General features: G+C 39.9%; 1 protein-coding gene across 12 annotated transcripts in view; it reads right to left on the bottom strand.

Moving 5' to 3' along the window:
* CCPG1 (cell cycle progression 1) overlaps nt 1-22914 on the bottom strand; it is a 62734-nt gene that overhangs the window by 1607 nt on the left and 38213 nt on the right. For 6 of the 12 annotated variants that reach the window (XM_038417980.2, XM_038417982.2, XM_038417977.2 and 3 more), the window contains exons 4-8: nt 18216-18295; nt 17842-18049; nt 11631-11885; nt 7749-7870; nt 1021-2426 (exon numbers count right to left, since the gene is read on the bottom strand). In XM_038417980.2, the coding sequence (XP_038273908.1) occupies nt 1021-2426; nt 7749-7870; nt 11631-11885; nt 17842-18049; nt 18216-18295 (2071 nt within the window). Of the gene's footprint in view, nt 1-1020; nt 2427-7748; nt 7871-10052; nt 10065-11630; nt 11886-15255; nt 15352-17841; nt 18050-18215; nt 18296-22914 lie in introns of all 12 variants that reach the window. The other 6 variants (XM_043493372.1, XM_038417966.2, XM_043493370.1 and 3 more) reach the window with 3 other exon arrangements.

Below are 22914 nucleotides of genomic sequence, written 5' to 3'. Positions count from 1 at the left end.
GCAAACTATTTCAAAAATATTAAAAAAAGAGATGAGTGAAGAAGGGAGCAGCACCGTAGTCCAAAAGACAAACAGTACATTGAAATTTTTAATATAAAACTGCTCTTGCTCTAAAAGGCTAAATATCCTTTATAGAGAAGAGTGCAAGGGGAAAAATTATGTTACTGTCCTACTGTAAACTGGAAGAAGAGAGAACTTTTTTTTAAACATATTAGCACAACTTTGCCTCTCTCATCAGATCAAAATGGACTTATTTCCCTCAAGAGGCTAAGAAAAAACAGTTAAAATAGAATGTAATATGTAAGTGGAATAACTCAGTTAAAGTATTAAAAATCCAAGCAAAATGCATCATCAATAAGAAGGGTCTTAAGCAGGGGAAGAAAGTGATTACAACACCGCTGAAAAAGCTTTATTGTGGGGCAAAAAGATCAAGATCCACACCCAAGGGACAACTACAGCAAAGCTCAGTCACCTGACAAGCTACAGCGAAATGGTGAAAACCCCTAAAAAGCTGGTAGAGTCATATGTACTAGGAGAGAACTCACAGAAGAGTTATCAAATATACCTGTCCCTCCCCATGAAGGGGTTTAAGAAACAATGGGGGGAGAGGAGGAGGAGGGAGTGTTGTTTAAAAGTTATTGCAATTTTATTGGTAACCAGTGTTAAAAATGGATGCAGTGGGGAAGGGGGGGGGGGGTTTAAAAAAAAATTTTTTTTTACCACAGATGCTCAGGCCAGTAAGCAAGCATGCTGTAGCATTCAACAGTTGCTCCAAGCAGCAATGCTTAATCTTAATCCAGAACTATTTTCTAAATGAATCCCCCACACATTAAAGCTGTAAAAGATACAGTGGAATCTGTGCTAATGTCACTTGCCTCAATAGCCAATAAAATCTGTCCCCATGAGACATCCCACCACATTCATCTTAGGGTTAAAAGGTCACTTGTAACAATGATACTAATTCCTTTGGTGTCCTTAAAAACTGTATTTTAATTCAGGAAACATTACATAAAAACCAACCTGGGTCCATACTGAGGTGAATTATCATAATGAAAGTAGTATCTGTAGATGTATTTATCCAAATCCTCAAACATCCCTTCATGGTCACTTTGATACTCCTTCATGTCCTCAAGATAATCCTTAACATCACTAACAAAGTCCGTGAACAGCATCTGGTCATGTATAAAGATCCCATTACGGAAAAACTTATTGATGAAATTCTCTAGTTCTCTCCAGTGCTGGAAACTATCTACTTCTTGCTGCAAATATTTTTGAATTAACTGATTAAATTCTTCAGCCCTAATAGGGTCCAGTACTTTGTTAAACAGGCTAATAAATTCCTGATGAGCGCATTCAAAAATACCAGAGCAGCCCTTTAGGACAGAGTGACGTTTTCGGTTACATTCTGGGTTATTGATGCATTTCTGTGAATTACTATCTTTTTCAAATGTAAAGGGAGTCAATCTCTGTTTTCTTCCTTCTCTGAATTCTTTTTTCATGCTAGGCCCTCTATAGTGTGTATGCTTAGAAGGATTCTCATGAGTATTATATTCCCGAAAAACAGTTTTACCTTTTTTGTTTGCCTCATATCTTTTATCACCAGACTTCTTCTTTTCATCAAAGATGTTTTTAGTTGTGTCTTTGAAGTGTCTGAATGTGGACTTCACAGAATCAGAGAATTTTTTCAGGTTTTCTTTCACTGCTTCTTTAGCCTGTTTAATCTTTTCTTTATGGTGTCTTACAAACTCCTTTGTGGAATTCTTCATGGCATCAAAAGTTTCTTTAACTGAGCCAAAAAATGATTCTTTGGACTTCTTTTTGGTCTGTCTTGTTCCTTTTCCATCTTTCTCTTGTCCTTTTTTATTAGTTTCCTGTTTTTCGGTTTGGTCCTTCACTTCAACATACAGTTTTTCCCACAAATCAGAGCGTTGTTGTTCAAAGTTTAGCTTCTTTTCCAGCTCTGTTAGTCTTCCCCGCAAAGTTTCTATTTCTTCGTTCTCCCTTAATGTATTGTCTGTGTTGCCGGGTATCTGATGAGAACTTAACTGCTCCAGTTCTTCTCTTAGAACTTTAGTTATCTGCCGTTCTTTGTCTAGTTCTCTCCTCAACATTTGTGCTTCTGCAAAAAGTGTCTCCTTTTGCTTAAGGAAGTTGTGTATTTTCTGCTTTTCCTCTTCCAAATATACCTTAAGTTTTTTATTTTCCATGACAACTGACTCTGTACTAATACCTTTATCTTCTAAGTTTCTAATTTGTTCTCTCAGCTTCCTTAACTCTTCCTGCAGCAAGTCCAAAGTTTTTTCTTCCCTCTCCAGAGATACCCTTAAGCGCTGGTTTTCTGTAGTAAGACTTATTTTCTGAGATTCAAATGATTTTTTTTCCACCTCAGTAGAGATCAGACATGTTGTAAGGTCTTGTTTTAGTGACTAAACAAGCAAAAAGCAAACAAGCAAATTTATTAATCTTGGAATTCATACAATTTAAGTTTGAAAAAGGTAAAAGATTAAGAATTCATAGCATCATCCAACTAGTCACAAAGCATGAGTGTGATTCTAGCACATACAGTACACTGAATAACCGTCTAAAACACTTGGTATACTGGAATGATTATTGGTCCATCAAGTCTGGTATCCTGATTCTAGGAATGGCCTATGCTTAAGGCTAAGATTTTGTCACAGTTATTTTTAGTAAAAGTCACAGACAGGCCATGGGCAATAAACAAAAATTCACAGAAGCCTGTGACCTTCCCTGATTTTTTACTAAAAATAACTTGACAAAAGGGCACGGAGGGGGATCTGCTCCCACTGCTGCTGCAGCTCCAGGGTCTCTGCCACCACCCACGGCTGCTGCAAGCTGCAGGGTCCCCAACTGACAGCTCCAGCCCCACCTCCCTGGGGCTGATGCAGAAAATGTCACGAAGGTCTCTGGACCTTCCATGACCTCCGTGACATAATATTAGCCTTAAGTGCTTGATGCTTCAGAGGAAGGCGAAAACATCCACAATCTGTTTCAGGAAACCCAGACACCTGTATCTAACTATGCAATGCTCCATCTGGTATTGGGGTACAAATTCTTCCTAACAACTGCAAGAATAAGCTCATATACTGAAGCATAATATTGTGTTGACTTTATCTTTGGATGCGTAGTTAAGTTAAACATTATTTAAAAGATGTTTCATTTTGGCAATACTTCCGGGGCCTGTTTTTCAGAAAGTACAGAGTTCTAGATATTAAAAATGGAGGTTACTTGCCTTATAGTAACTGGAGTACTTCAAGATGTGCGATCCCTTACAGGTTTTCATTGTGGGTGCGTACAGTAGAACATCAGAGTTATCAACGCCTCAGGAATGGAGGTTATTCATAACTCTGAAATGTTCGCAAAAAGAAAAGGAGTACTTGTTTATTTAGTCTCTAAGGTGCCACAAGTACTCCTTTTCTTTTTGCGAATACAGACTAACACGGCTGCTACTCTGAAATCTGAAATGTTCGTAACTCTGAACAAAATGTTATGGTTGTTCTTTCAAAAATTTACAACTGAACATTGACTTAATACAGCTTTGAAATTTTACTATGCAGAAGAAAAATGCTTTTACCTTTATTTTTTAGTAGTTTATGTTCAACACAGTATTGTACTGTATTTGCTTTTTATTTTTTGTATGTGCTGCTGCCTGATTGTGTACTTCCAGTTACAAAGGAGGTGTGTGGTTGACTGATCAGTTCATAACTCTGAGGTTCTACTGCATGTCCTCCATGTGCCTGAGACCAGAAGATTTTTCAGTAGTGGTGTTTGGCAGCACCCATGCCCTATGCCACTGAGAACATAAAGGGGCAGCTTGGGTGACTCCCAAGTAGTACTCACTGTGGAGGGGAAGCTGCAAGGAAGAAAGGAAGACCACAGATTCTAGGACTGGTGAACCAAAGGAGGTGTAATGCCTAGTAAAGGTGTGAATGGAGTCCCAAGTAGCCACTCAACCTAGTTTTGAGAGGGGAACTCCCTACAGGGAAGCCACTGAGGCAGCTTGTGTTCTGGCTGAGTGGATCCCGACACTGAGGGGAAGGGCCATAAGCTCATAGCAGATGAGACTAAACCCCAAAATCTATTTCAAGAGTCTCTGCAAGGAAATCGCTTCTCTTTTCATTCTTTCAGAGATGGATACAAATAGCCTCAGGGACTTTCTAAAAGGCCTTATCTTTTGTAAACAGAAACTTAACACTCTCCAGCTATCCAAAGAGTGTACCCTCTGATGCTTCCTAGGAGGCTCACAGGGCCTTTGATGACAGAAGGACTCAGAGGGAGGATAGCATTTGCAAAGGAGCAGCTTGGAATTTTTCCTCTGGGTTGCCAGAGTATATATCACAAAGGAGCAGAGAGTTGGAAATCCAGGCCTCCACTCTTAAGCAGTTCTGATGAAATACTGTCAAGTCTCAGGCACGTGGAGTGCATATGCACCCATGGTGAATACCCATAACGGCCATCACTCAAAGAATAACCAATATCTTGAAGTCAACTTCAACCAATAGGCAGACATTACAGATCATAGAGGTTAATGTGCTCACAAGAAGAACAACCACTTAAGCAGATTGCTGAATTCTGCAACAGCTTCCATCTCTGGCTGGTTTTAAAATGTAATCCCATGCAAAACACACTACAGTGCTCTGTCAGGGTGACAAAGGGATAAATAACCTCAAGGTCGACATCCAAAAAATTGCTCACAATTTTATGGCTGTGTGATAATGAAAAAAAATCAGCCTAACTGTTGCTGCTACCTGTTCTTCTAATAGATGTGGAAAGTCTAACCAGATCCCCAGGATGTAAATGCAATTGGCAAATGGCTCAAAGGGGTCAATATTATTCCAACCACATCTTCTGGTTACTTTCCTCATCCACCTACTCAAGAGATGCTAGAGTAGGGAACAAGGAAATCAAACCCTGCTCTCCCCTTACCCAAAACAGGGTGAGGAATTAAAAATGGCACTGTATGATCCCATGTTTATTGTGTCTTACTGATTCCATTTCAGGTTTGCTCAGTTTACAAATAAAATGTAGGGCTGTTAACTTTACAAAAAAAATGTATCCCAACTGGGCTCTTAGAGCCCACATTATTTCTGTTCCATGCATCATCACCTGTAATCAATATACTGCTAACTGAATTCTGCCCTCAGTGACTCCTATGTTACTTCAAAAAACTATTTTACTCTTAAAATTTGATCAAATTATGAAGTTTTTGGCAATAGGTTAAAAAAAAACTTTTCACTATATAATTTACAATAATGTTATGCATGAATTTAAGAGAATTTAATAAAGAAAAATATGCATTATACATGTGTACTGTTGAGACGTAAATTAAAAGGCAAATAAAGGTCCAATAAAAAAATATAGCCGAGTTATCTGTAGAAAAGAAAAGTAGTACTTGCGGCACCTTAGAGACTAACTAACAAATTTATTAGAGCATAAGCTTTCGTGAGCTACAGCTCACTTCATCGGATGCATGTAATGGAAAATACAGTTGGGGAGATTTTATATACACAGAGAACATGAAACAATGGGTGTTACCATACACCCTGTAACGAGAGTGATCATTTAAGGTGAGCTATTACCAGCAGGAGAGCAGGGCTGCGGGGGGGGGGGGGCAGGAGAACCTTTTGTAGTGATAATCAAGATGGGCCATTTCCAGCACTTGACAAGAATGTCTGAGGAACAGTGGGGGGGGGGGGGGAAGGAGGGGAATAAACATGGGGAAATAGTTTTACTTTGTGTAATGACCCATCCACTCCCAATCTTTATTCAAGCCTAAATTAATTGTATCCAGTTTGCAAATTAATTCCAATTCAGCAGTCTCTCGTTGGAGTCTGTTTTTGAAGCTTTTTTGTTGAAGTATAGCCACTTTAAGATCTGTGATCGAGTGACCAGAGAGATTGAAGTGTTCTCCAACTGGTTTTTGAATGTTATAATACTTGACATCTGATTTGTGTCCATTTATTCTTTTACGTAGAGACTGTCCAGTTTCGCCAATGTACATGGCAGAGTGGCATTGCTAGCACAAGATGGCATATATCACATTGGTAGATGTGCAGGTGAACGAGCCTCCAATAATGTGGCTGATGTGATTGGGCCCTATGATGGTGTCCCCTGAATAGATATGTGGACAGAGCTGGCAACGGGCTTTGTTGCAAGGATAGGTTCCTGGGTTAGTGTTTTTGTTGTGTGGTGTGTGGTTGCTGGTGAGTATTTGCTTCAGGTTGGGGGGCTGTCTGTAAGCAAGGACTGGCCTGTCTCCCAAGATCTGTGAGAGTGATGGGTTGTCCTTCAGGATAGGTTGTAGATCCCTTATGATGCGTTTAAAAGGTTTTAGTTGAGGGCTGAAGATAATGGCATAGTTTCTTTTGGTAACCCTCAGTGGGATCAGAGGGTAATGGCTTGTAGAAAGTGGTGTTGGAGAGCTGCCTAACAGTCTCTTGTTCATATTAGAGACACACTGACTATCAAGCGTTCTTACAACTACAATACCCACCTACTGAAGTGAAGAAACAGATTGACGGAGCCAGAAGAGTACCCAGAAGTTACCTACTACAGGACAGGCCCAACATAGAAAATAACAGAACGCCACTAGCCATCACCTTCAGCCCCTAACTAAACCTCTCCAGGGCATCATGAAAGATCTACAACCTATTCTGAAGGACGACCCATCACTCTCACAGATCTTGGGAGACAGGCTAGTCCTTGCTTACAGACAGCCCCCCAACCTGAAGCAAATACTCACCAGCAACTACACACCACACAACAAAAACACTAATCCAGGAACCTATCCTTGCAACAAAGCCCGTTGCCAACTCTGTCCACATATCTATTCAGGGGACACCATCATAGGGCCCAATCACATCAGCCACATTATCGGAGGCTCGTTCACCTGCACATCTACCAATGTGATATATGCCATCTTGTACTAGCAATGCCACTCTGCCATGTACATTGGCGAAACTGGACAGTCTCTACGTAAAAGAATAAATGGACACAAATCAGATGTCAAGTATTATAACATTCAAAAACCAGTCGGAGAACACTTCAGTCTCTTTGGTCACTCGATTACAGACCTAAAAGTGGCAATTCTGGAACAAAAAAATTTCATAAACAGACTCCAATGAGAGACTGCTGAATTGGAATTAATTTGCAAACTGGATACAATTAATTTAGGCTTGAATAAAGATTGGGAGTGGATGGGTCATTACACAAAGTAAAACTATTTCCCCATGTTTATCTCCCCCCTCCCCACTGTTCCTCAGACATTCTTGTCAACTGCTGGAAATGGCCTATCTTGATTATCACTACAAAAGGTTCCTCCTCACCCCTGCTCTCCTGCTGGTAATAGCTCACCGTCGCTAATCACCCTTGTTACAGTGTGTATGATAACACTCATTGTTTCATGTTCTCTGTGTATATAAAATCTCCCCAATGTATTTTCCACTGAATGCATCCGATGAAGTGAACTGTAGCTCACAAAAGCTTATGCTCAAATAAATTTGTTAGTCTCCAAGGTGCCACAAGTACTCCTTTTCTGTTTGCAGATACAGACCAATACGTCTGCTACTCTGAAACCTGTAGGAAAGAGTGGATTCCATTGTTTTTTAGGGATAAAGCATCCTCTCAATATATAAAAATAACAGATTCAACACTAATGCAAGGTACACACCTCTCATGAGGAGATAATATTCCCCAATGAATTGTAATGAAAAGATCACACCTACCCCTACCTTATAGTCTGCTTTAACTCCTTGCTCTCGTTGGCACTGGTAAAGGTTATCTTTCATACCATTTAGTTCATCTTCATGTGTCTTTTCTACCAATTGTTGACGTTTCTGGATCTGAATTGTACCTACAAAGACAAAACTTTCATCTGTTAGTTTAACTCTTAGTAGTTAGAGATGGAAATGACCTATCAGATGATGTATTTAGTTTCCTGGCAAATGAAGGAACATTCTGATATTGTATTTCACTGTATGGTACACTTGTTCTGTTTAGTTTTATAATTATATAGTCTTATTTTTATATACCAATTCTGTAGTTTGCAGCAACTATTTCAAACTCATTCGTACAAGCAACTTTGCTATACTTATGTGTTTGGATAAAAGCAAACAATTTTTTTAATGCTAAACAGATGGAATGACATTAACTAGAAAATATCTATATTTAAATATAATAAATGAGAAGCTATGTAGCAAATGTTACATGTACATTTAAGTGAGTATTTTTAATAAAATGAAAAACAGCCACAATAAAAGAAATGAAACAAATCCACATTACAGATGTTTTGAAATTATAGCTTCACATTGTCAAGTAATACTATATTAATAATTACCTGGATATTTGCATGCTATTTTAAGATTCATGCAAAACAAAAACCCCCCAAAAGTAAACCAAATACCCCATACACACACAATTCTTAAACAGGTTATAAAGCAATCTGAATAGCTTCACATAGGGCCCAATCTTGCAATCCTTACTTGCAAAAGCGAAGGCGACAGAATTGAGCACATGCTCATTAAATATCCATGATCCCATCTTTCAAGTGTCTGACAGATGTTACTTTTTCCCCATGTTTTTCCAATATATGCCTTCACTTCACTCTACTAGCTACAAAGTCACTATTAAGTAATACAAGATTTTCTTTAGTAATTAGCATTCTTCTGCACTCCCTTTTGCCTGAAAGTCTCAATGCACATACAAAATATAGAATTTGTGCATGCTGACTTTGATGTTAGCTTAGTTAATAAATAAAAAGTCCAAAGGACAATATTAGGGTTTTTTTTGTTTTTGCTTTTACATTTTCTGCATTGGATCCATTGTTCTGGACCAAAGTAACAAAGTATGGGATATTTCTGTCCAATCCAGTGGAATGCATGTAGAGTTTCTTTTTTGAAACAAAGCTCCTCCTTTCATGTTTTATTATTATTACAATTTAAAGAAACAAACAACTATTGAGGTAATTATTGTGACATTTTAACCTCATTTAACATTCTCCTGTGTCCTGACTTAAAGATAAGAGAATCCCATCTTAAACCAAGCATATACAGAATATTCCTCCTGTCCCAATATGAATTTATGAGTTCTGTTCGAACAATTGCTTCATTCTAGGAGAAACTACAATTGCAAGAAAACTAGTTTGCCACTCTCTTGTGTTAGTTCACTTCTCTAGAAATTATAATTCCAGCGGAGTAGATAGTAGTGACAACAAGCCACACAGAACAAGTAATAAAACAGTGAACTAGCACAAAATCAGTCAACTTCAAACAGAGAAGTGACTATGTGGCTAGAAACAAAAGTGACCCTCTCGAACTACAATTAACCTGACATTAAAAGGATGTTGTGAAGTGCTGCTCTCCAGTCCAAATGCTTAAGTCCTAGAGAAAAGGAATTCTTTGCAAAACCCTTTTCAGAGTGAGCAAAAGAGTAAACATTTCCCACTCTGCGGAGGCAGAAACACTGGAGGAGTGGTTTAGTTAAACTATGTGAGCATGAGGAGCTTTCACTTTTAAAAAATGGCCTCCTTTCTGCTGGATAAGAGAAAAATCTCTCATCAATGACAACTTCTATCTAAAACAATGGATTCAATGAGGGAAAAGTAGAAATATTTGAAAATATGGTCTTTACTATATAAATAATAATAACAGTCATTGCTTTTTATCCATACATCTCAAAATCCTTTATAAAAGGTAGGTAGATATCATACGCCTCATCTTATGGCTGGAGAAACTGAAGAGCGGTATGAAGTGACTTGCCCAAGCTGTGAAAGCAGAAGGCTGGACTGACTGGAAAGGAACCTAGGTTTCCACTGGACCACACTGCCTCAATCATACCAACAGACACTGTACATTTGTTTTTCTGTTAAATAGCTGAAAAGGCCTGCAAGCTCTATGCAGGAGTATTTTATATAGCTGAATCATATAATCCTGAACATAGTAGTAACTGTGAAGCCTTGATTACACAACTATATATATTTTTTAAATCAATCTGATTGCAAGCACAGGATCCTCCACATGGCACTCACTATTTCTTACCTTCAGGTTTACCTGAGAACAAAAAAAAAAAAAAAAAAAATGTTCAAGGGTAAATTAATTTTGAAAGGTTTATGCTAAATGTTAAAATTTACTAATCAAAATCAAATCTAATAAAAAAGATAATGTACATTCCCATTTTGAAACTGAATCAATAGATTACTTTAGTGCGGCATCATATTTTCATGACAGACTACAAATATCATAGAATGAATATAAAATGAAAGTCCCCATTACTCTATTATTTATATTAATAGCACCCAAAAGCCATGACCAGGATTGGGTCTCCATTGTGCTAGGCAGATATGGAAAGCTGTTGAGCTCTGCACTTAGCTATTTTGATAACACAGGTAGTTACCATCTATTCTGGTGTTCCTCTACTGCTCAGATTTGAAATCGGACAGAAAAGAATCAACTTTAGACACTGTACTAAGAAGCCAGAGAGAAGCTGCTCCTGCACTGGATTCCATCAATACACTGAGAAATTGCATTGAGAGTTATGGTACATTTTCAAGTGCTACTTAATATTTTGCCCTCCAGACAAAATGTAAAAAGAGAGATTCTGAATTGTTCAATAAAAGTATATCTAGTTCTCTCATTCAGCAACTGAGGAATCACCGGATGAAGGCCAGAAACGTCTTCCGTTATCTTGCCAGCAACAATAAGGGTTACCACAAGACTAACAATAGAAAAGTAAAGGATTAAAAAGGTGAATAAGTCCAAAGTATTACTATTAATAAGCAGGGATCCTAGTTTTCTGTTACAAAAACAAATCCTCTGATCAAAAACAAAAAAAACAAAGAACCAAAAACAAAACAAAACAAAAAACATAAAAATTCAAGTTTTTCCATGATAAAAACGAAATGCTGAACTTTAGTTTCCCTAGCCACAATATATATAAGTATCAGTTGAACACAATGTTTTATTGATATATTTACAATTTTTAAGATGACAGCTGGAGCTCCGCCGCTTCTTGGTGCTGACAGACAGGGATCTCCTCATTCTCCTAATTATCCTATCTGGCCCTGGTCCCAATTAGGTCAGATAATTGGAGTTCCACAGCATATGATTTTATTTTTTCACAAAATGTAAAAACTAAAGATTGTCTGTAAAAATGCAAATTCTGCCTTTTTCTGTTGCAAACAGAGTTCTAGGTTCCCTGCTAGTAATTTAGTGAAGTAAATGTACACGGTGCTTTACGAACACAGCAAGACATTTCCTTTCTGCAATATCAAACATGATAAAAGCTAAAAGAAGAAAGAAGAACACCTAATGTAAGGATAAGGTAGAGACTTCAAAGTTATATTAATATGATTTATATTTAACTTAACAGTGCCATAAGCTTGTGTCATATGACTTAAGAAAGTATTGGACAAAACATTTAGAAATCAAAGTTACTTGTTAGTACAATCTGTACTTCTGAAGGAATAATAGAAAAAACACCCATTGTGTCTAAGGAGCCTATGACATGAATAAATATGTTGAATGAAAAATCTGAATCACAATATACTGGTATGTCAAATGTACATTTTGTACACCACCTGTCAGTTATGTAATTCAACTCAAATTTCATGTACTTACCATAGAAGTGTCCAAATCCCATGCTGATTGCTATCACCAAAGCCAGTATAATGCATCTGTTCAGGCCACTACTGAATTGGCGTTTGTGTCGCTGTTCTTTGGGAGGTTCAGTGTCCTGTTCGTTAGGTGTCCCGCCCTCAGATTCAGAGTTGGAGACTAGCCTCTTCTTTGCACGCCGTCTCCTTAGTGTGGGACTGGATCGATTGCTTGTTTCGTCACTACTTGATTCATCATCACTATGCTGAAGTGGAAAACCTGAAAAGTGAACACAACTCTATAACAAAAGAATTATGAAACAGCTGCAGTTTTCTGAACTATATTGGAGTTAATTAAAAATTTATCTGCCATACCCACTAAAAGTATATTTTAGCACTTAGAACTGGAGAACACAGTACATCATTTACTGCACAAACTGTCATACAGAAAAAGCTCCTTTTTTATTTAGAATGCCATATTTGATTAAAATCTCCATTTTAGGGAAACAAGAAAAGAATCAAGACACAACCGTGATAAAAACAAGCGCTGTTTCATCTTACAGCCTAACAGTTCCCAAGCCTGAAAATTCCATTTATTAGAAAGTTTTACTTTCCTAGGCCAACTGTACCTTTTAAAACAAAACAATGAAATATGATTATAGAAGTCAGACAGTGTGAAATTTCGTTTCCATTCCCATTGCACATTCTTGTGAAAGGTGAAAAAACCTGAACTGTCAAACTTCCCTCTCTCGTATATAAAAACCGCTTAATGCAAAAGATAGAACAGAAGTTGCTAGAACAGAGGTCTACCCACATGCTAGCTGATATGGTTTTATTATATTCTCTAAAGCAATGCATGCAACCCTCTACACCCAAAGAACCACTTCATGGAAACACTTGCAGACATAAGAGTGGAACATTTAGTATATAAAAATATATGCAGATTACAAAGTACTTATTAATACAAATAGCTTTCTATACAGTAACTTTATTTAAATGTTTTCACTTATTTTGAATAGCTATCATACCTCCCTACCACTATCTTTTCATACTTCCCCAAAAAGCCACTTTTCAACTACTCCTGCATAGGAAAGGAGAAGGCTCAGCAAATGGGTCTGTGTTCTAAGGGCACATAAGGCATGGAGCTCCACAAAAATTGTTCTATCCAGCACCATGGAACCAAAACACTTGCTGCCAATCACACGTTTTGCCACCAAATTTGAGGAGACACGATTCTTAGTGAAAGAAATGTTATCAGAGGACAGCAACAGTTTAAGTCTTTGTGCATGTATACAGTACTAGATTTTATCATTTGTTTACTACAATGCATAAGCATAAACATTTACTGCCTCTTGCCAGAATACCACTGACAATAAGATGCAAGTATCTCTGTGGTTCTTCTCCTAGTTAAATAAACAGGTGGTTGGCATTAAGGCCACAAACATAAAAGTCTAATTAAAATATCTTTGTGGAGCCAATATGAGTCAACATATAATTTCACAACTGTAACAACCACACAATTAAGCAAAAACATGCAAATCTCACTGACTAGACAAGAATGCCAAGCAATGACAGCAATAATCAGACCAAGCATTATAATTTAAGTTTCCTCACTGAAAATAAAACCCAAATCCTAATTTTTCAGATATAAAGAGCAGGGCCAATCAGGCCCACCCTGAGACAGATTACCAAATAGTAATATTTGGAATACTAAGATATACTATTTTGGACTTGCATGGAAAAGTAGTGTGTTAGATTGTGAAAGAGAATTTTCCCCTCATTAGATAATACAATCCAGTTTATATCCCTGATTGAGCAATTTTTATATGCATGGGTAGGAAAAACAGGAATTTAAATTGAGTTGAACCATGTAAACAACTTATCCTGAAGTGCAGACACTTTTAAATCAATTTAAATTTAACAAAGAAGGTCTTTTATAGAATGGATCATTTAAGTAGATATGCACTTCAACAACTGAAGAGGAGGAAAGCAAGCATTCAGAAATGGCTCAGTCAGGTGAGAAAAAGTATTTGAACTAGAATTCAGTGTGGAGCTCAGACACAAATGCACATGTTCTGTATGTACACCTACAAAAGGAATATTTCACAAGATAATAAATGGCTAGAAAAATAATACTTAGTATTTTCAAGGTTGGTTCAGCTAGCAGAGGAAGCCTTACATGTGGAAATTAAACTGTTCAGAGGAATACGGTATTCTTAGGGTATAGCTACACAGCAACTAGACACCCACGGCTGGCCCATGCCAGCCGACTTGGGCTCGCAGGGATCAGGCTGTAGGGCTGTTTCATTGCAGTGTAGACTTCCCAGTTCCGGCTGGAGTCCAAGCTCTGGAACCCTCCCACCTCGCAGGGTCCTAGTGCTCAGATTCCAGCTTGAGCCTGGAAGTCTACATAGCACTGAAATAGTCCCACAGCCTGATCCCTGCGAGCCCAAGTCAGCTAGCACAGGCCAGCCTCAGGTGTCTAGTTTTTTGTGTAGATATACCCTTAAGCAGCACGGGAAGTTCTTTGATACACTGTAGAAAAAAGGTGAGAAAAAAAAGACAATCAGAAAGAAAGGAGAAACAGCTATAAGACTTGAAGATATTTAAAGCACCAACAAAAGCACTTAATGGCAAATTTTCAATAGCACTACACTCAGATAAGAATGACACCTTCCTCCAATAGCTAGGAGGATTCAATATAATGCCATACTGCAAAATACCCACAGAAAGATACTGAATATGAAAGATAAAGTGTGATCCTTAGAGGCAATCCTAAATATCATCTTCTGGTTATGATCATCAAGGCCAGATCTATATTAGAAACTTCTGACAGCACAGTAATGTCAATACTAAATTGATTTTTTGGTGACATTTCAGTACTGGCTAAAGCCCTTGTGTTTTTTACCAGCATACAAAGGTTTTTGTGGCTATGCCTTATTTCACACAGGGAACCAGTATAAGCTATACTGACAAAAGTCCTTTTTTGCCAGTATAAGCCGTGTCTAAATTAGGAGGGTTTGCGAATATACCAGTACTGGCAAGCATCTTCTAATATATACTTGGCCTAAGTCCCTGCCTTGGGGAAGCCAGTTGTCCTGATTGATCAAAGCATAAAACTCAACCAGAGTTCAGTCAAGCAAATGAAGAGTTCACACTTGGATGCTACGTACTACCATTGGAGTAAAGAAAAAAGGTAGAATTTCTTCATTGCAACTGCTAAAATTACAAATGGCTTTCCAAACAATGCAAATATGCTCCACACACAATCAATTTAATGCACTGTACTGAAGTCTTGATTGAAATCATTTAAATTAAACATGGAAGAAAGTCTCTCTCTGACTATAAATACATTTGGACTCCAATAGCAGCCATCCAACTAACTGGTTAAGCAAATATATTAAAATACTGTTTTTAAACTTTATTGATGCTCATTCCAAATTAAGGTACAGTCTATTTTTTGAAAAGCATATCAGTCAAATAGAGCCTAATAGTTTAGCCAAGGTCTGTAATAAAGACAGGTTTTGAGCACCTGTTTGGCACATTACCACTATAACAGCAAGCCAGGTTGGCATTAATACTTCAAAAGCACTCCATGCTAGGCACAAGCAGTCAACTTTATACAAGCTGATCAAATTTAGTCACACCACCTTGGAAAGGAAGGCTGCCAGACACATGCTCTTTCAGGTCATCACCCCATCCCCTTACACATTCTGGAATCTTCCTCAGCTTCTCCCACCAACCTTCTTTTGTATATTAAAACAGAAGAAAGATTTTAGAATTTATCCATAAAAGGAAAAATCAAGATAACAGAAAATAAAATCAGATAATGTAGAAGATTTTAAAAAGTTGATGACACCTTTATTAATAACAGTCACAAATGGGTCAGATTTTGACACTGGGCTGTTTGTCAATCTTTTGATGCATATGGACATTTATAAACACAAAGATATGGTGTATATGTACCTACTCAATACACACTCTCTGCTCCCAAGTTAAAGCAATACTTTTGAAAGTCATTTCTTCTCGTATATTATTTTCCAAATTACAGCTTAATACTAAGAAGGGGATACAGCTTGGAATAGGGTTGCCAGGTATCTGGTTTTTGACCTTCCGGTCAAAAGGGATCCTGGTGGCACCGGTCAGCACCGCTGACCAGACCACTAAAAGTCCAGTTGGCGGCACTGTGGGGCCAAGGCACGCTACCTGCCTGCCCTGGCTCCATGCAGCTCCCAGAAGCAGCCAGCATATCCGGTCCCTAGGCACAGGAGCGGCTACGGGGGCTCCACACACTGCTCCCATCTCGAGTGCCGGCTCTGCAGCTCCCATTGGCTAGGAACTCACATCCCCAAGCAGAGCCCACACCACCCCTCTACATCCCAACCCCCTACCCCAGCCCTGAGCCCCTTCCTGCACCCCAAGCCCCTCATCCCGTCCCAGCCCAAAGCCCCCCCCGCACCTTGAACCCCTCATTTCTGCCCCCCCGGCGCCCATACCCCCAGCCAGAGCCCTCACCCCCTCCTGCACCCCAGCCCCCAGCCCCAGCCTGGTGAAAGTGAGTGAGGGTGGGGAAGAGCAAGCGACAGAAGGAGGGGGGATGGAGTGAGCAGGGGCAGGGCAGAGCAAGGGTGTTCAGTTTTGTGTGATTAGAAAGTTGGCAATCCTTACTTGGAAACAGTATAAATGTGTGTTATGAAAGGGAATGAGTAAGAGAAGAGGCAGTAAGAGAACGCAACACAAGTAAGCAGGATAATGGAGCAAGGAGGAGGAAGCACATGAAACTAGAGAAAAAGGTAATAAGGGAGAAAACAAATGTAAAAAAAAAAACTTCTAACTTCGCTGTAGTTTCATACCCTTCTTCCTACATATCATGCTGTGTGACACTTGTATAAATTAGTAAGAGCTTCGACTCTACAAGATATTATACATAGTGCTAAAGTATAAGGAGCAAAAGAGTCCATTTGTGGCATGACATTGTTATTAGTCTTCTATGCCCCAAACATCAACGTATGATACTTAATTGGTTACTGAGATATAATTCCAGCTATCTCAGATTTAACAAATCAACACATTTCCAAAAGGAAATATAAAAGATTTCTAAGTAAGAAATCTGAAGCATGAAAGTTAAAAAAAAAATCATATAAATCCTCTAAAACATGTCAGTAATATATTCTGTATTTTAGCCAGCATGCATTTCGCATTCCTATAAATCGGACTAGGCAAACTTTTTGGCCCAAGGGCCACATGTGGGTGGGAAAATTGCATGCAGGGCCATGAATGTAGGGGCTGGGGCAGGGGTGCGTGAGGGGGCTCAGGGCAAGGGGCTGGGATGGAGGAGGGGGTGCGGAGTGTGGCAGGCAGCACAGGGCAGGGGGTTGAGGTGCAGGAGGGGTGCGGCAGGGGGCACAGGGCAGGGGGTTGGGGTGCAGGAGGGGTGCTGGGTGTGGCAGGGGCTCAGGGCAGGGCGTTTGGATGCAGCAGGGGCTCAGAGAAGGGGATTAGGGTGCAGGAGAGGTGTGGCAGGGGGCTCAGGGCAGGGGGTTGGGGTGTGGGCTTCGGCCTGGCGCCACTTACCTGGAGCAGCTCCGGGATGGCAGCAGCATGCAGCGGGGCCAGAGAAGATTCCTTGCCTGCCCTGGCCCCACGCCACTCCCAGAAGCGGCCGACACCACGTCCCTGTGGCCCCTGGGGGAGGAAGGTGGGGCACAGGGCTCAGTGCGCTGCCCTTGCCTGTGGGTACCTCCCCCAAAGCTCCCATTGGCCGTGGTTCCCCGTTCCCAGCCAATGGGAGCTGCAGGGGGCGGTGCCTGCAGGCAAGGGCAGTGCACAGAGCTCTCTGTCCCCTCCCCCCCCAGGGGCCACAGGGATGTGGTGCCGGCCACTTCCCAGAGCAGTGCATGGCCCATGGCGCCACAGGGTGGCAATCCCGCGGGCCAGATCCAAAGCCCTGACAGGTCGTAGTTTGCCCATCCCTGCTAAAAATGCTTCCAATTTAGCACTACTTTTGAAAAGTACCATAAAACTTATGCTAGCGCAAAGTTTGAGAGGTAAGGCATCAAGAGTATGAAGTCTGCAGACATTTGGGATATGTTTTCATAGAGACTGAAAAGTTTCCCAAAGAGAACTATACAGGCAGGAAATAAGGCTCTCATAATTTAGTTACTAAAGGAGATGCCAGCCCCGCCCTTTTTTTTGTACCATTAGTACATAGTTCCTTTGCAGTTAACTACTCTTACCAGTTTCTGGTTGACAGAATGTGTATTGGCTGCTGGAGGAAGAACCCATGTTAAAATCATCTGAACCCTGAGCTTCCTCATCAACAATTGCAGCTTCTTCCTGCGTTCCAATTTCTTCTACTTTAGGTGTTTCAAGGGTAACAATGTCAGAATCATCACTATTAGCCCCAATACAGGAACCATGATCAGGCAATTTCTCTTTCTTTGCCTAAAAAAAATCAGTAATATAAAAACAGGTTATTCAAACTGACAAAGAGAAAGTAGAACATTTTAAAAACAGAAAGTAGTTAATGCTTCAGGAGCAAAAGAGAAATAATAACATCTTATTTTTGTTTCTTAAAAATATTCTTTAAGCTGTACAATATATAATATACCTCAGGAACTGCCTGGGTTTCCTCCAAGGCAGCAGGAGAAGTTTCTACCATTGACACCACATCATCTTTGCTGCATTCAGCTGTAGTACAAAGAAATCTTCAATTAATGTGAGATTAAAAACATGGCCTCCACTTTTCTTCAGTAATATCAAACAATTTCTAAAGTCAAATCATTCCTGAATAAACATTCTTCAAATGTATTAAACTTCATTGTTTAACATCCCTCTAAGAAACATCTGAATCCAAACACTTTATCACTAGGATATGATGATGTGAGGATGCTTTTATTTAGACACTCATTGCATTGATCATACTAGAAGCAACGTACAACCTAAACATATACTTAAATTAAATTCAACACTATGTCCTCAGTTATCCAGACATTATGATGGAACATTGATAAATCTGGATAATCCAAGGACTTTTCAAGATATTGACGGACCTGACCACGCTTTGGATAATGGATTCCTAAACATTACATCAACATTTTATTATATTTTACCATCTGGGGTTTTGCCTGAACTGCGTGAATCATCTCACTGTTAAACCCATTTAATAAAACTTATCATGAATGGTCTTAGCTTCACAATACAAATTGGAAAAAAATATTTATCCTATTCAACCTATTTATAAAAAGTAGGGTACATATAATTTTTTCCAATTTATATTATGAAGCTAACTTCAAAAAACGTGAAAGCCCAAATTCATGCACCCAATCTAGAAGTGCAAATACATGCATACAAGTTGAGGTTTGCACTTGCTTTATATATGTGGAAACCCAGACATACATATGAATTGGGATAGGGTATTTAAAATTGGGTATTCACAAATGTGCATGCATATTTTGGAAGATCTGCCCCATTATCTTGTAGATTGCTTCCACTGAGAGGCAGAGAGGTCCAGTGGACAAAGCACTGAACTGGGACTCAGCAGGTCGGTATTCCATTTCCAATTCTGCCACTGGGCTGCTGCGTGACCTCCAGTAAATCACTTCACGTTTCTGTGCCTCTGTTTCCCTTCCCATCGTATGTCTGACAAGTCATCATCTATTTATATGGTAAGCTTCTTGGGACGGGATTGTATTTATCACAACTGGTTCCAGTCTTGTTTGGGCCCTCTAGCACTACCATAACAACAAACTGAGAGCACCACCAATTTGTGAAAAGTATTTAGCAAATTATTAAGTATCGCTCAGAGAGATTTCTACTGATAGTTTAACTGGTCTTAATTTCTGGATGACAGAACATGTATTGGCTGCTAGAGAAAGATGTCATGGTAAAGGCCTCAGAATGCTAAGCTTCCTCATTAACATATATTTGAGCATGCACAAACTGCAACTTTGCAATCCTGTGTTTTAATATTTGGCTGGCACTTCAAACTTTACTCCTTGGCACAGAGAAGGTGGATTCCCTAACTGAAGTCCCTGCACTATTCCCATACTACTCACATAGTTCCCATAAGCCTCATTTAATCCCTATAGCTCCACTTCATGCTTATAGGCCCTCACATGGGCACACACCCCTTATCAGCTCCCTTGCAGCAGTGTCATTAGGGGGTCTTTGAAGCACTGATGCCTCAGGGCAGAAATACGTGCTCTCTTAGTGTACCAGGTAGCAGAGCCACAGAGGGTGGGAAACAAAATGGGACATGGATAAGCAGAGAGGGAGAGCTCAAATTTGACAAACTCCCTATTGTTTATCAGAGCACAGCTTCTCTCCTGTCCCTTTTGAGATCCTCAGGAGATGAAAATATGGGGGGTTATGCAGAGAGCATAAAGGGGAAATGGGATTGTGTTGGAAAGCTTCTAAGGGGAAGGCGACCATTATATATCTGAGCTGAACCATCACCTTCAAGGGCCCTCCCATGCTGTTGCTGCCATGGATAGCATCCCCTCAATACTCGACTCTCTTCTGATGCTCCTCATAGCTCACAGCACCCCTTGCCAGATCACTGCTGTCCAGCCTAGCTCCTCAAGGTCAGGGACCAAGGAGATGTACACAAGGAGCTGATCTGTGGATTCAGGGAGACAGCCTCAACTACAGAGAAATAGCAGCTACTGGAATTTAATAGCTCCATTCTTAGTCTTTGCGGAGCTCAATTTTAGTTATGATAATAACTATACATTTCACCGTATGATTTGAAATCTGTCTTATCCCCAAGATGGTAGACTGTTTAGGACAGAGAAATTTGAAGTTTCAAGGGATTCTGGTGGTTTGAGTACAAAACAAAGAGTCAGTCTGAAAAAATGTGAGACTCAGTAAAAAGTTTCAAAAAGGGCTCATTTCCAATTGTTACCTCTGGTAAACTTAATAAATCTTTGATAAGAAATATTATAGAAAACTCAATTGCTCTAGAAAGAGAGAAAGTATTAAATGTTGATACAAAATTCAATAATTAAATGTATAAAATGGAAGGACTTTCATTCTGCTTTAAGCACAAATCTCAATGCAATCTTAACACAAAGCCACTGAGGCACCGCTATACTACCAATTAGTTGAAGTTTATTTAAGTAGTGATGACCCACAGTGACAGCTCGGATTTATGGTAAGTATGATACGGGTCGGCAACTCTGTGTGTTGTGCTGGCAGATTTTGTGTTGACTTGTGAGAGTGGCTGATGGAAGTGTTTACTGCTTTGAGGGACTAAATGTGTTTAGGATTATTATGTGTGCTGGTTGTGTTTTACAGGAATATTTGTGTATGCCGATTGTGTATGCCAATTGTGTAGCAGGGGTTACTGTGTGTGACAACTGTGTTGTAGCGTGCATGGTTGTGTTGAGTTGCATCAGGGGGAAGCTGGGAGACCTGTGTTGATTTGTGCGGGTGGCAAATGAGGGATGTATGCTACGCGAGGGATTATTTGTGTTTCGGATCATTGTGTGTGCTGACTGTGTGGTTGTGTTGATTTCTGTCTGGAAGGTTGTATTGGGGGATTTTGTGTTGTTTTGTGCAGGTGAAGAATAAGGGGTGGTTGTGTGGATTTGTGCTTGGAGACTGTGTTTTGTCTGGGCTGCGCTTGGAGATTTGTGCTGACTTGTGTAGGAGGTCAATGAGGGGTATGTGCTGCGGTGAGGGGTTGTGTGTGTTTGCAATTATTGTGTGTGCTGGCTGTAGTGTTGTGTGGGTGGTTATGTTGACTTTTGTTTCAGGGTGGTTCTGGGAGATTTGTAAGGGTGTCAGATGGGTGCATAGGTATGGCAGCCTGGCCAAGTAATCCACCATCTGTGCAGTCACCCTCATACAAACAATGAAATTAGCAAGCAAATTAGCTGTAGAGGAAGGGTGGTGATTGTTTGAGTTAGCTCTGATACCACAATGGTCTAACTCTAGGTCTCTTGGCATGGCATAGATACATGCCTTCTGTAGCTGTACACTGAATGAATGGACACAAATCAGACGTCAAGAATTATAACATTCAAAAACCAGTTGGAGAACACTTCAATCTCTCTGGTCACTCGATTACAGACCTAAGAGTGGCTATCCTTCAACAAAAATGCTTCAAAAACAGACTCCAATGAGAGACTGCTGAATTGGAATTAATTTGCAAACTGGATACAATTAATTTAGGCTTGAATAGAGACTGGGAATGGATGAGTCATTACACAAAGTAAAACTATTTCCCCATGGTATTTCTCCCCCCCACTCCACCCCCCACTGTTCCTCTGATATTCTTGTTAACTGCTGGAATTAGCCTACCTTGCTTGTCACCATGAAAGGTTTTCCTCCTTTCCCCCCATGCTGCTGGTGATGGCTTATCTTAAGTGATCACTCTCCTTACAGTGTGTATGATAAACCCATTGTTTCATGTTCTCTGTGTGTGTATATCAATCTCCCCTCTGTTTTTTCCACCAAATGCATCCGATGAAGTGAGCTGTAGCTCACAAAAGCTTATGCTCTAATAAATTTGTTAGTCTCTAAGGTGCCACAAGTACTGCTTTTCTTTTTGCGAATACAGACTAACACGGCTGCTACTCTGAAACCTGTCATTATGCAAGGCACTGAATTTAGCCGTATAGAGTGGAAATCTGTCAACTTCATGAAAAAACTCGTACAGATACAGACAGACATCATCTTCCTCTCCAAATGCAAACAGATGGACATCATACCGAAAGGACTGAAGGTAAAAAATCCATTACAATCTACATACCACACAGACTATGCTGACAGCTTGTGCCACACACTCTCAAAGAAACTGCGGAACCACCTGATCAACATCCTCTACAGCAAACAGGGAAAAATTAAGAATGAGCTCTCAAAACTGGATAATCTCATAAAGAACCAACCTTCCACAAAAACTTCCTCATGGCTGGACTTTACAAAAACTAGACAAGCCATCTACAACACACACTTTGCTTCTCTGCAAAAGAAAAAGGACACTAAGCTATCTAAACTACTATATGCCACAAGGGGCCACAACAATGGTTCCCGTAACCCACCCAGCAATATTGTTAATCTATCCAACTATACTCTTAGCCCAGCAGAAGAACCTGTCCTATCTCGGGGCCTCTCCTTTTGCCCCTCACCCCCACGAACATGATACAGTTCTGTGGTGACCTAGAATCCTATTTTCGACGTCTCCGACTCAAGGAATATTTCCAACACACCTCTGACCAACATATTAACCCACACAGACCTTCCTGCCAACACTACAAAAAGAAGGATTCTGGGTGGACTCCTCCTGAAGGTCGAAACAGCAGCCT

Source organism: Dermochelys coriacea, chromosome 10, assembly GCF_009764565.3.
Source record: "Dermochelys coriacea isolate rDerCor1 chromosome 10, rDerCor1.pri.v4, whole genome shotgun sequence".
Classification (NCBI taxonomy): domain Eukaryota; kingdom Metazoa; phylum Chordata; order Testudines; family Dermochelyidae; genus Dermochelys; species Dermochelys coriacea.
This window is presented reverse-complemented; position numbering and strand designations above follow the sequence as displayed.